Source organism: Protopterus annectens, chromosome 7.part1 (genome assembly GCF_019279795.1).
Source record: "Protopterus annectens isolate FY-2018-M chromosome 7.part1, PAN1.0, whole genome shotgun sequence".
Classification (NCBI taxonomy): Eukaryota; Metazoa; Chordata; order Ceratodontiformes; family Protopteridae; genus Protopterus; species Protopterus annectens.
The window spans coordinates 204,575,494-204,592,450 of record NC_056740.1 but is presented as its reverse complement, the minus strand read 5'-3'; the positions used below and the strand labels follow the sequence as shown (position 1 = coordinate 204,592,450).

Sequence of the window (16,957 nt, the reverse complement as noted above, 5' to 3'; positions counted from 1 at the left end):
TGAACAGGTGGGTAAGCATTCCTTGCAATGTGGTTTTGATGCTGTACAGGCTTCTTCAAGGGTGGCAGCCACTGGTTCTGTTCTTCGCAGGCACGCCTGGTTGAGGGATCAGAATTTAGCTGAGCATGTAAAGACAAGGATTTTGGATGCTCCTTTACAATCTGATGTGTTGTTTGGTTCACCTGTGGAAGCAGTTTTAAAGAAAATGGAGGACAAGGCTAAGTCTATGCAGACTGTTAAAGATTTTTTGCAGGTTCAGCCTCCGAAGTTTAGTAGAAATTGGCCTACTAAGGGGTGGACATATCCTTCTTATGATTCCCAGTCTAGGGGTAGGTCTAGACGTGGTAGGGGCAGAGCTCAAGGTGCTTTTAGGCCTAGAACAGGGAGTTCACCTGCTCAGTCTTCTGGTGAGGGCAGGGGTCAGTCCTTTCGTAAACAGACCCAATGACCTGCCTTTTCAGCTGCCAGAGCCTTCTTGTCTGGCAGCACCTTTGGGAGGAAGGCTGGCACTTTTCAAAGAAAATTGGAGTTTGATTACCCAAGACAGATGGGTATTGGATATCATTCACCACGGTTACAGGTTTTATTTCCATACCTTGCCTCCTTTCAAAGGCATGCCAGACATTCCTCCTTTACGAAGAAAAGAGGCTCACAAGCAAATTTCTCTGTTACTCCAAATAGGGGCCATTCAGCCGGTTCCTGTGCCAGAAAGGGGCCTAGGATTTTATTCTCGCCTGTTCCTGGTACCAAAAAAGGGGAACACGTGGAGACCAATTTTGGATTTATCTATCCTCAACACTTATCTGGACATTCCCAAGTTCAAAATGTTGACGTTACAACAGCTTTTACCTCTGCTGGGCAAAGATCACTGGATGGTAACTTTAGATCTCAAGGAGGCTTACCTTCATGTGCCTATCAGACTCAGTTGCAGGAAGTATCGAGCTGGGAATTCCCATTATCAGTTCTCTGCATTGCCCTTTGGCTTATCTACTGCGCCCAGAGTATTCACAAAAGTTCTGGCTCCAGTCATAGCTTACTTCAGGCTAAAAGGAATACAAATCTATCATTACTTGGACGACTGCCTGATTCTGGCTCAAGAAAAGGACGAGCTTCTTCAGCATTTGGAATATGTGATAGCAGTGCTAAGATGCCTGGGGTATTCTGTGAACGAAATAAAGTCCAGTCTAGTACCCTCTCAGGACATGTGCTTTCTGGGTGTGAGACTGAATACAGCAACCCAGATGGCCTTTTTAACCCCGGACAAACAAAAGAATATTTCCCTTTACTTCCATCAACTATCTCTTCAGTCCGGGCTGACTGCAAGGACAGTCCTTCAAGCCTTAGGGTTCATGGCATCTTGTATTCTGGTGCTTCCCAATGCCAAACTGCATATGAGGAAGCTGCAATGGTATCTCAAAATGTATGGACACAGCACTGCCAGGATTTGGACACTGTCATTCAAATAATACCTTGCATTCAAAAGGAATTTTTGTGGTGGGCTCAGGAATGTCACCTAAACAAGGGACTCTCTGTGACCCAGTCAGATTCTAACGACAGATGCCTCAGACATAGCTTGGGGAGCTCATCTGAATGGAAAGTGGATACAAGACAAGTGGCCTGCCAGACTACAGCATCTACATATCAACATGAAGGAGATGTTAGCAGTCCAGTTTGCATTAGTGGCTTTCAAGGAGTTACTTCTTCCAGGGCAGGTGTTGATTCTAACAGACAACACAACTGTCATGTGGTACATCAACAAGCAAGGGGGAACACATTCATATCCTCTATGCAGGCAAGCAATGATTTTGTGGGAGACTGCGCTCAGCTTACAACTAAATCTTCAGGCAAGGTTTCTGCCAGGAGCACAGAACTCCTTAGCAGATGTGTTAAGCAGACAAATCATGGATCCCCACGAGTGGAAACTGGATCTTCATGTATTTCGGAAATTGACAGTGTCATGGGGAACTCCAGACATAGATCTGTTCGCTTCTCCACTAAACCACCAGCTGCCAAAGTTTTGCACGAAAAGGTTTCATCACACAGCTTGGAAAGTGGATGCTCTTTCTTTCAGTTGGAAAAATCTTCATGTGTATGCCTTTCCACCTCTGCCTCTCCTCCCAAAGGTACTCCTAAAGGTCAGACAAGACAAGCCAAGGATGATTTTAATAGCTCCAGATTGGCCTCGGCAACATTGGTACCCATTACTGAGGAATCTGGTAAGGAAGCCTCCATGGCCTTTACCTTTGATTCCACACCTTTTGTCTCAGAGGGACGGTCATCTACTCAATGTCAAGCTTCACTCTCTTCATCTAACAGCCTGGCATATTCTGTTTTGAACCACAGCAGGTCTCAACTTCATCAACAAGTTTTGAATGTGATTATGGAAGCCAGAAGACCTAGTACACGTAAAGTGGAAAAATGGAAGAGATTTTTATTTTGGAGTGCAGCAAAGGATTTGGATGTTTCTGAGCCTAATTTGAGTGTGGCTCTTCAATATCTTACTGAGTTATTGGACAAAGGTTTGTCTTTCTCTTCCATTAAGATTCATGCTGCAGCAATTTCAGCTCATTATGATTGTGACCCACCATTGTTTTCTCATCCTTTGTTCAAGCAATTTCTTAGAGGGCAAAGAATATAAGACCCCGAGCTCCTACTCCTGCTTGGGACCTCAATTTTGTGTTGGAGAAACTTACTCTACAACCTTTTGAGCACTGCTGAATTGAAATACTTGTCATGGAAGACTGCTTTTTGTTGGCCATTACTTCTGCAAGAAGGGTTTCTGAATTGCAGGCCCTTATGGCGGTTGAGCCTTTTTTGATTTTCCATAAGGATAGGGTATCATTACGTACTAATCCTTCCTTTATGCCTAAGGTGGTTTCTAGTGTGGCTTTAAACCAAACTATTCATTTGCCTACTTTTTATGCAGATCCCCAAAATAAGGAAAAGATTTTGCACACTTTAGATGTGCACAGGCAGTATTATTTAAGCAGGACTAGGGATTTTAGGCAGTCTCAGCAGTTGTTTGTTTCTTTTGCTTTGACCTCTCAGGGCAAGCCTGTGTCAAAACAAACTATATCTAGATGGATTGGGTTATGCATTGCATTTTGTTATTCCCATCATGGCAAGGAGATTCCAGCTGGGATTAGGCCTCATTCCACTAGGGCTACTGCCACTTCAACAGCATTTCTAAGGGGGGTGGCAACTAAGGATATTTTGGAGGCAGCTACTTGGAGTTCAGTGCATACTTTCTCTAAGCATTACCACCTTCCTCTCTATTCTAAATCTAGGGCTGGTTTTGCCACGGCTATTTTGCAGGGCATGTTGACAGCTCCTGCTTCTTTATGATTTTCCAGCCTCCCTTACCTCTGCTTTGGGATTCTACCCAAGTGTTAGGACTGCAGCAATGTGAGATGAAGAACATAGTACAGTTTTGTACCTACCATAAATGTAGATGTTAGATCCACATCTCCCTCCTTCCCCTCTGTGTTTAGGGGTGGTTGTGTGGGTGGGGTTGTACTTTGTAAATTTGTATATATTGTATATATATTTGGTACAGGAGTGTTTGGTGTTTTTGGTTTTGGCCTTATCTTTTAGGGTCTTCTGACATCTGGGGCAAGAAAAGACTGAGGATATGGCGTCGGTCATGCGCGACTGGGACAGCGGACTACCCAAGTGTTAGGACTGCAGCAATGTGGATCTTCGAACATCTACATTTATGGTAGGTACAAAACTGTACTTTTTTAACAGGTTTTAAACCTGTTTGTTCCTTAGGGGATCACAAACAGGTTTTAAGCCTGTTTGTTCCTCAGGGGATCACTTAACTTTAGCTCGCCAACTGTGTGGCAGCTCTAAAGTGTTTTAGGGCTTTCAGAGCTGTAAAACACTCCCCCCCCCCATATCACTAGTAGTACGTAGAGCTGATAAAACTCTGTGTGCTACCATGAATTATGATGAGGTCTCTCTGATCATAACCCTTTTATGTGTTGTCAACGTGGATTAGCTTCATTTTGCTCTAGTGTCAAGGTAAATTTCTTGGCATCCAACTCTCAGATGCACATAAAGTTGTTATGCTCTGAGACCTAATCATAATCTTCTGTGTAAGTCATTTCAGTTGCTGTGCTCTGTAGTAACAGTGATTCAGATCACCAGCAAATTGATATGCCCTACAGCTGGAGTGTGGATGGAGGTGTTGGTTTAGGCTGTATTGGTCTTTTAATTTTAACTACATGGTGTGCAGTTTTAAACTGCTTCATACTATCCTTCTGCGTGAATGAGCAGCTAGTTGCATCACTGACACTGTTCACTGGTACTCTTCTTTAAAGATGCCTACAGTCAGAATTATAAGATGGGAAATGTGTTTTTTTTTTTTAAAGATACTGGAAGCTCCCCCCAACTCTTCCTGTCAGCACTGACGACATTCATCCTGTAGCATCTACTGCTAGATGTGAATAAATTACAACAGTAGAGTGTTTGCTCTTTGTTTTGAATTGTACAGCCAGTGAAGTCAGAGGGCCATTGATGTACAAGGAGGCACTTAGTTTTGTACAGATTTTGTGAAATGCCATTCTTTATGTCATAAGTATTACCAAGTGAAGGTTACTATAAGCAGTAAAGTACAGAAGACTGCCCCCACCTTATTAAACACCATCGTGTTATTATTTGGAGGCTGTGTATTTTCTCCCTTCTTGTTTCCTTTGTTTTAAAGTGAGAATCAAATGGGAGTGTTAAGAGTATATTAAGTCAAAACTGGGTCAGGGAATTGAGCCTTCATTTTGCATATAGACATTTTGCATCAGATATTTTGGAATACTGTTCATAGTATAAATTAAATATTCACTCTGTTCAGTTTCAGTTAGATAAGGTGACTAATTGGATGGAGCCTTGCTGAAAGCATGCTTTAAGAGCCATCTATTCTCTTTTCCAAGGATATTAATATTTAGAGTATAAGTTGCTGAGTAATTTGCATTTATCCTTTTATTTAACTTATAATTTCACTTGGTCACTTTGCTGACAGTGCTGTGATGTCACTACTGTCTATCTTCCTAGGAAAAATGAACCCTCTGTGGCAGTCACATCACTTGCTATCACAAAGTGCTTCCTAGAGCACGTTCTGTGTTGTATATAAGAACCAGGATATGTAGAATGTAGCTACTTGTTCATTCTTTTTTCATTTTGTATCCTATTTGGGATCCTGACCCAGTAAGCTGGCCATAAGGCAGAGAACCACTCCTAGATAGAGTGCTGCTGTGTCGTAAGGCACATATCTGTAAACACACATGCACATAGACACACAGTTGTGGACAATTCAGAGCTTTGACAGTTCACCTGTTAAGCTTATCTTTTGTATGTGGGAGGAAATTGCACACCCTAGTGAAAACCTGCAAGATAAAGACAATCTGAAGTCACACCGAAAGCGCCACAGCCAGGAACCAATATTACTGTTTTAAGCAGGAAATTGTTCAAACACCACATAACAATTTAAAACTGTTTTTGGATGAACTTGCTGTTACTGTGTATAAACTGAGCACAGATGCCTTGAGTGTATTTATTTACATTATGTATTTTGTGATAATTTTAGGAGGACATATGCTTTAGTGGTTACCAGAAACACCTCTCGGCATGCTCTGGGCCAGCACCTCTCACAGCAGCGGAACAGGAACTACAACAGATTAAAATCGATGAGGTAAGGGATGAACCTGCTCCTTAACTGCAGTATTCAGTGCCACCTTGTGTGTGTGTGCACCATTCACCTTCTTTATCAATGTGTATGTTTCAAATATATGTAGAATACCCCAATAAAAATAATATCTCTGTTTATATTCTAAAGAGAATAACATTACAACATGTTAATATGACTCTCTTAAGAATGCATGTGATGGTCTTAAATGTTTAGAGCCACAGGGAGAAAAGCTTTAGTTGAATTTGAACTCTGCAAGGAAGGAATACCATACAGTCAGTGACTGACTAGTAACTGTTTTTTCTCATCTCAGAGGAGCATAGTGCTCATCCTTACAAAAGCATATAAACTTGTATGAGAAGGCAATACACTGCTTTGGAGGCTGTCTGGGAAGTTGCTGATTCCACAGCTGAGGCACCAGAGGCCTGAACTGCAGGAATGCACTTCTCTGAAAGCGTAACTCTGTGGCAGTATAAGTAATTACTTTTCATCAGCACTCATTACTAGGCTAACATTTATAAAGCTAAGTCATTTGATGGCAGGAATAGAGAATTACTTTGTAGTTGCTCAGTTATAGATTCAGGAAAGAGCATGCACACTCCAGGTCTGTGCTATCTCCATGGTGCAGACACTAGTACATTTAGAATGCTAGTCATGTGGCCTAGGTTGTTTCTTGTCTAGGACACTTGAGTATTCCTGTACAATGTCAGATAGGTATATTTAAACTTAAGCTGCAGAAGAGCAAAAGACATGAACAACTGCTGTGCAATTGCATACCTCACAACTGTACAGATTTTCACAGAATGTCCAGATTTTTGGCTCGTATTTTAGTCTGTTCCTCGTAAAATCTGTGTTTTTCTGACAAATTACTGGGATTATCTGAGGATTGAAGCCACTAAATAATGACAAACATTTGAGTTTCAGACTTCAAATAATTCAGAAAATGTATGTTAAAACTAATCCTGTTACTCTCGCAACTTTCCAAGCTTATAAGAGTAATATTTAAAATATGTCCCAATTTTTGGGCCTTTGTCCCTCCATTTTATCAATCTTTGTCCAGATTTCTTGCACTGAGAGGTTGAGTGGTATGGTGCAATGTAGTCGTCTGGGAGACTGCTAATGATATAAGCTAAAAAGTGCAGATTCTGAGTGACATACCCAATTAAGTTTATTCTAGAACTTCTTGTGTTACATATTAGCAGTGTTTTTTGCACTGAATGTATTTCAGAGTATTTATTTAAGTCATACAGAAACAGGTGATTGTACTTAAGTATGTTATCACCAGGGCTGGGTTAAGATGGAAGCTGATGGACCTACAACTCCAGGCTTACTTTCAGAAACAGGCCCCTTGCTCAGTGTTTACATTTTACAGAGGAATTCCATTTTAAAAAGAAAGGCTGACTTACACTGAATCAGCCATTTCTGTCTCTCTGAAGTAGACTTTGGCAACGCTGCCCTCTCTCAGAAACATTCCTTTGCTCGGCAAAGCTACAAAAGCATGTACATTTTAATGAAAACTTCCACTTTAACAGGAGTAGTTTATCACCACCAAGTTGGCTGTTTGTCATTCTGAGGTGGGCTGAGGTAACACCAGATGTATCCCCACGAACCCACAAGTACAGCAGAAGTGTGAAGTTCTATGTGGAGCTCTTTTGCAGTTTTTTTTTAAATCAATGTCAGAAACATCTGCCAAAAGAGAATTCATGTAAGTCAACTAAGAAAATTCTAATATTTCATAATTTATAGAGAGTCTTACCTTGTAGGTGTTTATAAGGTAATAGAGGCATTTTAATGAAATCAATGTAGTTAATTTTCAGACCTTTTGCTTGTGTGAAAATTGATGAATGAAATCAAATAATACTGATGCTGTATAAAATCTTTGATGTTGAAGTGCATGGTGCAGTATTTTGTTAGGTAAGATTTTAATAGAATGCAGTTGCAAAGTATCATTTCATGTGTGCGTTTGAGTCTCTGTTTTGTGTTTTTTCCATGTTTTTTTTTTTTTCTTGCTTGTTCATTTTGGTAGGTTTATCTCTTCCATTTGAAGATATTGTGATATGCTGAAAAATGTAGAGGAAGCATCCTTAGCCGAGAAGTTAGAATGCCTCGTAGACATCTACACTCATAATGAATATGCTGAAAAATGTAGAGGAGGCATCCTTAGCTGAGAAGTTAGAATGCCTCGTAGATATCTACACTCATAATGATTTTTCAGTTATCTATCTGCCTAAACCTGAATTAATAGTGCTACACTAGAGATCTTATGTAGTAGGAAGAAGTAATATCAGAAAAGAAAGTGGGTAGTTTTCTGAACATAAGTGGCTGCCTTACTACATTATGTAAACAGACATTGACAAATGCAAACTAACAGAAAGTGTGTGTGTGTGTGTGTGTGTGTGTGTGTGTGTGTGTGTGTGTGTGTGTGTGTGTGTGTGTGTGTGTGTGTGCGTGTGTGTGTATATATTATCATTCTGAAGCAGAAATGGTTGAAAAAACTGACCAAAGGTACATTTGTCTGAAAACTTCTACACAACATTTACTCTACAAGATTTTTTTTTTTTTGTGGGGTGGGATGGCATGGCCATATCCCCCCTGCAGCCCTACATCCCTCAATTATATAACTCCACAGTTGCACACCAGTGGAGAAAATAAAAAAAAAAAACACCACATGCAGTGAATCAGTGCTGACACAGAAAATTTACAATTCTGAGGGTACAACATGATAGTGGGCATTGCCATTCTCAAAAAAATATTTTAAATTATGCCCCCTAGCAACTCCCATGTGCAAAAACGACACAGAGATGGCATCTATGGACTTGTGTACGTTTCTGAAAAATGGCTTTTCAGTGAAATGTACTTTCGTTTTTTTTTTCTTCAGTAAAAGCTACTTTCAGATGAAATGATACACAACTATATACAGTGGATATAACAAGTTTACATGTTAAAATGCCAGGTTTTTGTGATATAAAAGAATGAGATGACAATAAATCATTTTAAAACATTTCCCACCTTTAGTGTGACCTATAACCTGTACAATTCACTTGAAAAACAAACAAGTCTGTTAGGGGAAAAAAATATAAAAATAAAAAACGTACAATATGGTGGTGTGTGCACACCCTTAAACTAATACTTTGTTGAAGCACCTTTTGATTTAATTACAGCATTCAGTCTTGGGTACACACCTGCCATCAATTAAAGAGACTGATTAACCCCAAATAAAGCTCAGCTGTCCTAGTAGGATTTTCCTGACATTTATTCAGTTGCCTGGTACAGCAAAAGCCATGGTTCGCAGAGAGCTTTCAAAGCATCAAAGAGATCTCATTATTGAAAGGTATCTCTCAGGAGAAGGGTACAAAAAATTTCCACAGCATTGGATATACCATAGAACACAGTGGAGACAGTCATCAAAATGTGGCGAAAATATGGGACAACAGTGAAGTTGCAAAAAACTGGACATCCCTCCAAAATTGATGAAAACACAAGACGAAAACTGGAGGGGAGGTTGCCAAGAGACATACAGCAACACTGAAGGAGCTGCAGGAAATTCTGGCAAGTACTGGTTGTGTACTACATGTGACATCAATCTCCAGTATTCTTCATGTCTGGACTATGGGGTAGGGTTGCAAGACGGAAGCCTTTTTATTACACAGAAAAACATTCAGGCCCGGCAAAAATTTGCAAAACAATACATCAAGTCTCCCAAAAGCATGTATTGCAACATTCTATTGTAATTGTCTTTCCTTCATGCAACTACATCATGATAAAACTGGGTTTTTGTAACCACTTACCCCAGAAACTATACTCATCTTAATGACATATTTCTTTTTATACATCTTGAAATAGTTATCCTATACTCCTGATTATTGACACTGTATAACATTGTATTGCTACTTAATGCCTTGTAATAATCCTGTAACATTGCTGTTTATGAAAATTGTATAATATGTTGGAGCTTTTCTCCCTGGGCCTCCACTGAAAAAGGGCACTTCAGCTCAGTCGGACAATCCCGGTCAACAAATGTAAAATAAATAAATAAGTGTGGGAAAATGTGTTATGGTCTGGTAAGATTGAACTTTTTGGCCACAATTCCAAAAGGTATGTTTGACGCAAAAACAACACTTTGCATCACCAAAAGAACATCATCCCCACGGTGAAGCATGGTGGTGGCAGTATCATGCTTTTGGGTTGCTGTTCCTCAGCTGGAACTGGGGCTTTAGTCAAGGTAGAGAGAATTATGAACAGTTCCAAATACCAGTCACGTTTGGCCCAAAACCTTCAGGCATCTGCTAGAAAGCTGAAGATAAAGAGGAATTTCACCTTTCAACACGACAATGACCCCAAGCATACAACCAAATCAACAAAAGAATGGCTTCACCAGAAGAAAAGTTTTGGAATGGCCCAGCCAGAGCCCAGACCTAAATCTAATAGGAAATCTGTGGGGTGACCTGAAGAGGGCTGTGCACAATAGATGCCCTCGCAAGTTGACAGATTTGGAGCGCTTTTGCAAGGAAGAGTGGGCAAATATTGCCAAGTCAAGATGTGCCATGCTGATAGACTCCTACCCAAGAAGACTGAATGCTGTAATTAAATCAAAAGGTGCTTCAACAAAGTATTAGTTTAAAGGTGTGCACACACAACAAAGTATTAGTTTAAGGGTGTGCACACTTATGCAACCAGCGTATTGTACGTTTTTTAGTTTTTATATTTTTCCCCTAACAGATTCATTTGTTTTTCAGTTGAATTGTACAAGCTATAGATCACATTAAAGGTGGGAAAAATTTTGAAATGATTTATTGTGGTTTCATTTTTTTACATTGCAAAAACCTGCCATTTTAACAGGGGTGTGTAAACTTTTTATAACCACTGTATAATAAAAGTAATAATTAAAATTGCTTCATAGTTTAACTGCATATATAATGTTAACTTGTACCTTTCTAAATGTAATCAAGACTGTCCAGAAGACAGCATTTTTTCATAAATTTCAACTGTATATTGTTTGCCCTACAATATAATTTGTTACTGCAAAAGCAGACCATAGTGGTTTAGCTTCCTGATGTGTGGTTTGTTCCACTACTTTGTCAGTTTCTCCTGTAAAACCCAGCTAAAAATGAGGAGCCCAGAAATGAGTAAAGCAGGCAGACACAGACAATCAGAATGCCTGCTTCAATTATCTGCTTACTAAGCTCAAACTGTGCACCATTTTATCTTCTGCCATGTTTATTTCTGAGATACTAGATGAAATACATTACTGTAGCCATAATTTCTTTCAGTGTTTCATCATATTCAGAACTTAGTGATATATACAGAAAATGCCTTCTTTGGAGAGAGGGACTACATATTTATGAAATAAATAGATCATTTATGTGGTTTGTCAGGGCTACATTGTGTGTGTGTGTGTGTGTGTGTGTGTGTGTAAACACATTCAGATATGATAGTATGACCATTTTTTTATTTAATCACAGTCAAACATCTGAAGTACACACAGTAAAGTGGTTATAACTGATGGATGTTGAGAAAGTCTTTGCTCAAAAGGTTTTTATTTTCAAAATATAATTGAATGACATCCATAATATTTGTATATAACATCTAAATAACTATGTGCATTATTTACATTAGCCTGACATTTGTAACAGAAATCAGTCTATACCATTATTTGTAGATATGACCAACCGGTTATCAGAGAATGTCTGTTCAATTATTGCAGTGTCAATTAATGATGAGACTTTCTTCTGTAGGTTGATGAGCAATGGCTTGGGATGAACCCTTAATTCTTTAATTTTAATTTCCATCAGCGCTGTAGTCTTCAGTAGGTTATGGAAGTCTTCCAGAGTTGGTAAAGTATTTGTATTCTATCTTCTAGTTGCACACTTCCTTGATATTGCAAATATTGTCCATAATAAATACATATTAGTCATGTTCAGTTGAGGACCTTCGTTCACATTTAACAATATAAGAGCTTTAGATAATATGAATGAATCATTGAATAAAGCTTGTAGAAAGGTATATACACCATTCCAGAATGGTTTAATTTTAACACACAGAAGAAGAAGAGAAGATAAGCTAAACAAAAAAAAAGATAAACAAAATAAAGAAAAGGACTTACCGGCTCACTAAGTAATCACATAAAATTATTAAATATGATAAATATAGTGCGGGGTCCGTCGCATATATTTAATGGTCATATAACCCTAGATGTATGCACTGCAATTTGACTGATCTTATCTGTTCTTTTTCCTTGCTGCCATAAAAACTATCTTCCAGTTCTTTGTGTGTGTTTCTGACTGCTATTTTAATTTTAACACAATCATAGAAAATATGATTCCAATCTGCCTTGTGAACTTGTTCACACCTCCAACATATTCCATTTGAGGAGAGATTAATTTTAGTAATTCTATCAGAAGTTAAAAATGCTCTATGTAAGCATTTCCAGTTAAATATTTTCCAGTATTGTGTAACAGAAGTATATTTTATTGATAATAATATGTTTAATTTGATTTCTTCAATTAACTGTAGTGAGTGTCCTTTTGTTATATATTTCCAAAAAGTTATTTTGGGATATGTTTCGTATTTTATCAATAGTTTGTAAAATTTCAAAATAACATTTCTCATATCAAAATCCTTGTATACGATTTCATATAAGTATTTCATAAGTTTAGGCATCTCTTTAAATGAAGAGTTATTAATTATTCTGCATAAATCTTGCGAATATGACAGAATACTTTGTATAATCGGCCAGTCTTGTTGTGGAATTGTATATGTTGTTATTAATGTTTGCATATCCAGAACTTTAAGGTCTTTGATACATTGAAAGCAACAAACAAATCCTTTCTGTTCAGATGAATTAATTATTTCCTCAATATATCTTATGTGGGGAATTCTTTGTGAGAGTTAATGGTGTTAAAATGTCAACCCAGATTTTTAAATCTATATTTGTATTAATGAGTTTTCTGAAAGAATCAATGTAATAATTAATCAAATGAGTCTTTGAGGGCTTTGTTACATTATATTGCAAGCTGATGCTTAGTATATTCCAGGGTATATTGAACTTACCCAATATTTGGATTTTTTTCTGTAAATCAAACTCATTTATTAATATTACAGTTAATAATTCTTTCCAATTTGCAGACTAATTTGGATTTATCCAATCTGTAATGGTTTTAGATATGGATGCCTTTATATATGCTTCCATGTCGGGAAAATTAATTCCTCCCTGTTTCCATGGTCTAATATGATGTATTAAGGCAATTCTATTTCTTTTGGGATACCATAAACATTTTATTAGGCATGAGTCAATTTCTTTAAGTGTATTGCTTTCTGGGGGCAACTGTAGAGCCAATGTTATATACAGAATCTTAGGTAGTCAAACCATTTTTATTAATTGTAGTCTATCTTCAAATGTTAATATTATTTTATTCCATTTTTCCAGACGTTTTTATTGTGTTGGTGATATTATTATAGTTTTTTGAGACAAGTTCCTTGTTGTGTTTACATAGCTCTATTCCTAAATAGTTTAGAGTGGGTACTTGTTTCCCTGTAATGTGATTCCCCTTAGCTTGTAGTTCTTTTTTTTTTTTTATTTAAAAATAAAAATTTAGATTTTGATTTGTTAAAATGGAGTCCCGAAGTCCTGTAGACTTTCTGTATTAATATATCTAGTTATTCTAAAGTCTCTCTAGTATTAGATAATGTCAATAATATGTCCTCTGCAAAAAGCATTACTTTAGAGTTGTATTGATCATAAACATCTGTTCCTCTGATTTTCAAATGATTGCATATTGAATCTGCCAATATTTCAGTAGCCAAAGAAAATAAAATCGGTGACATGGGACAGCCTTTCCTTTTATTATATGTATAGATTCAGAAGTAAAAGGACCTAGCTTGACATATGCTAAATTGTTTGCGTATATATTCTTTAAAAGACGTACAAAGGAATTAGGAAATTCATATAGTATCAGAACTTTGAATAGATGGTCCCAATTTAAGGAATCAAAGGCTTTCTCTATATCTAAGGTAATTATAAGTGTTTCTTTATCTTCTTTATTTATATGATCTATAAGGGTAATTATCCTTTTAATATTATCATGCGTGAGTCTATGATATATAAATCATGTTTGATCATTATTTATAGTTTTGGATAATGGGATTTTCATTCTATTGGTTAATATACTCATAAACATTTTATAGTCATTATTCAATAATGATATAGGCCTGTATGAGGTACACAAATTTGGAATTTTGTTTTCTTTTAGAATTGGGGAAATTAATGAATATTTCCAAGAGGGAGGTATTAATAATTGTGATTGAATTTCTAATAGAGTATTATGGAAGAGAGAGAGTATCGGAGGAAAAAGTTTATATATTTCCATAATTATACCATCTATACCTGGGGCTTTATTATTTTTGCCCTCTTTTTTATTCTGTCAGTAATTTCTTTATAGGATATGGGTGTTTGTAAATCTAATTTCAATTTTCCTGGAATTTGTTTTAATATTAGATACATTTGTATCTAGATTTAACTGGCCAATATGTGTATTCTCTTTTTGAAAGTATTCCATATAGTGATGTCTGAAAGCATCAAGAATGTCACTTATATTTGAGACATTCTTCCCTTTCTTTTCATGATATATGCTTTTGATGCTGTTAGCTTTTGATTGTATTTTGATTCTTGTGGATAAATTATGTAAATATTTAAGAGAAGTGGCTAAGGAATTAATTTTTCATTTTTCTAAAGCTAAACTAGTTTTATGTGTTAGAATTTCATTATGTTTTTGTTTAATTCCTCTATTTTCTTTTCTCCAAAGAGTTTTGATTTCCTCCTAATTTAACTGACACTAATTTGGTTTGCAAATCTAATAATTCAGAATCCCATTCTCTGGTTTTATTTTTGTACCAAGTAAGGGTTTTACCAAATATGTAAGCTTTCAAAGAATCCCAAATCATTATTTTGTTTATTTATGTAGTATAATTAATAGCTAAAAAAAACTAATAATGATAACAACCAGGGTTTAAACTCTTTAATTTTAGTTATGTGTGCTGGGATTCTAGTGTTAGAGATTAATGGTTTATACCCACTCTGGATGTTTAGAATCAGTGAGTTATGATCTGAAAAGGGACAGGATGATAGAAAAGTTGGTAATTTTTGAATTCAAGTCATGGGCAACAAATATTTTGTCTATTCTAGTTTGGGTACCAAATCTGTGATCTTGATGGGAAAACAACAGCGAATTATCTTTGTTTAGTTTGAAAGTGTCTATTAAGTGAAATAATTCTCCCCATTTATTTAAGGCTTTTGAAACTGCAGATGAGTGCAGCAGTCTCTTATTTGTAGTTTCAGATGCATCACATATACAGTTAAAATCTCCTCCAATTATCAAGTTACCTTTATAATTATTGGAGATAAAAATCTAAATGTTTTTGACTGTTCCTGTACCAATTCTAGGGAACCAGTATAGTCCATATTCTATTATCAAATTTGACTATTATAAATGCCATAAGGCCTTCTTTATCTTCATGTTTATAAATAATTTCTGGAGTGATTACATTCATTTTCCATAGAATTGTTACCTCCTTTGTCTTTGTTTTGTATGAAGATTGGGCCAGTATCATATAATCCTTAGGGTCCCATTTGTAGCTGTCATTTGTTTTGAAATTAGTTTCCTGAAGAAATACTACTTGTGCTTTGTTCAGTTTTAAATATTTCAGTAGATTTGATCTCTTACTGGGCATATTTAAGCCATTAGTATTTAGAGATGATAAAGTTAAATCCATCTTGAAGTATCTATAAAGTATATCCTTATTCTTATTGTGACTATTAAACAGTTTTCTCTGACAACAGCAATCCTTATGTTAAAAAACTAAACTTTAAAAAAGACTGATAGTTCTGTTTTCTGTGCATTTGGAAATAAAGTGTTATATTGGTCAGGCTTACCAAATATGTTTTTGTATAATAACCGAATTAAAATAACTATTAACATAATTAAGATCCATTCTAGACATGGAATGTGAAACATTCCTAAGCTGATGGATAAAACTAGGTCCATCAGGTTATCACTCATACCTTTGACAGTCCAAAACATGTGAGCTCTGTAGACTATACTGTCATATAGAGATTATTTGTAATGTAGATAAAGAAATTTGTCTTATTTGTAACAGATTATACTGATGTTTTTAATGTTTCCCTGTTGCAGTCATCACACTTGGGTTATCTGCTTGCAGGTAGCCCTCAGTCAGCCCGAATACCAGAGACTTAGTATTTCTGCATCGATTGCTGTCACTTCAGGACTGACGTCAGGTCGTCAGGGTTATAAAAACAGGCAGCCAATGCCATTACACCAGTCTTTCTTCCCGAGGAGCCCGAAGCAGAAGCAGTTTGCACGACTGCCAGTCGGCCGCTAGCGAAGTTTTCATTTCCGAATTGAATCATCCTGAAGTCTTCTAAAGCTATGTACCCCATTGGAGATCTTTTATTCTTGCTCTAACTGATGTCAGAAAAAGTTAACAATTGTCTTGCCTGTGGGAAGCAAATACCACACCGACATTTTCATTCTTACTGTGTCACCTGTTTAGGCCTAGACCACGACGTACCTCGCTGTCAGTTTTGTGCTTTGTTCAACACTAACTATTCGTAGTTGGGCCCTTATTGTAGCTAAATACTTTTATTCTCAATCTCCGTATTCTGAAATGGCTTTGGTAAGCCATCCGTCTACCAATCTTCTAAAAAAATGTAGGGATAAAGACAGAGACAGATCGCACAGGTCCAAAACAGCAAACAACGCTTCCTTTAAGCTAGTTGCCAGTTTGCTGGTACTCAGGCGTTTTTACAGCCCCTTATGCCCACTTCGATGGATTCTCAGGCCTCTACCAAGACCCGTTCGGAGTCCGGTATGCTGCAAGACTCTTCTTTGACAATGGAACCTGTGGATGTCTCTACCTTGGATGGGTCCAGAGCAGCTATGTTGGCACCAGCTTCCAAGGAAGTTCTTCGCATTACCGATATTCGACACAAACCAACGACTTCTTTTGCGTCTTCAGTTCTTTCTAAAACTACCAAGTTTCTAAGGCCAAGAGTACGAGCTTTGCCTAAAAAACCGACGACCCAAACTCAAGCGCCTGCTTCCTTGCAACAATCTCAAATGCTTAAAATGGCAGAAGACCTGATTATGCTGATTAGGGGAAGCCAGCCTTCCCCTGCTAAAAGAAAAAGAGACCTGTCCCCAGCAACTTTAACTGACCAAGAGTCTGACGACTCTGCGGTTTCTGAATCTGAAGACATGCCTTTAT

General features: G+C 37.2%; 1 protein-coding gene across 3 annotated transcripts in view; it reads left to right on the top strand.

The window, feature by feature from the left end:
• The window catches only part of LOC122807693 (twinfilin-2-like), an 882,928-nt gene that overhangs the window by 555,102 nt on the left and 310,869 nt on the right, over window positions 1–16,957 (top strand). For all 3 annotated transcript variants that reach the window (XM_044078650.1, XM_044078652.1, XM_044078651.1), the window contains exon 4: window positions 5,579–5,683. In XM_044078650.1, the coding sequence (XP_043934585.1) occupies window positions 5,579–5,683 (105 nt within the window). The remainder of the gene's footprint in view (window positions 1–5,578; window positions 5,684–16,957) is intronic.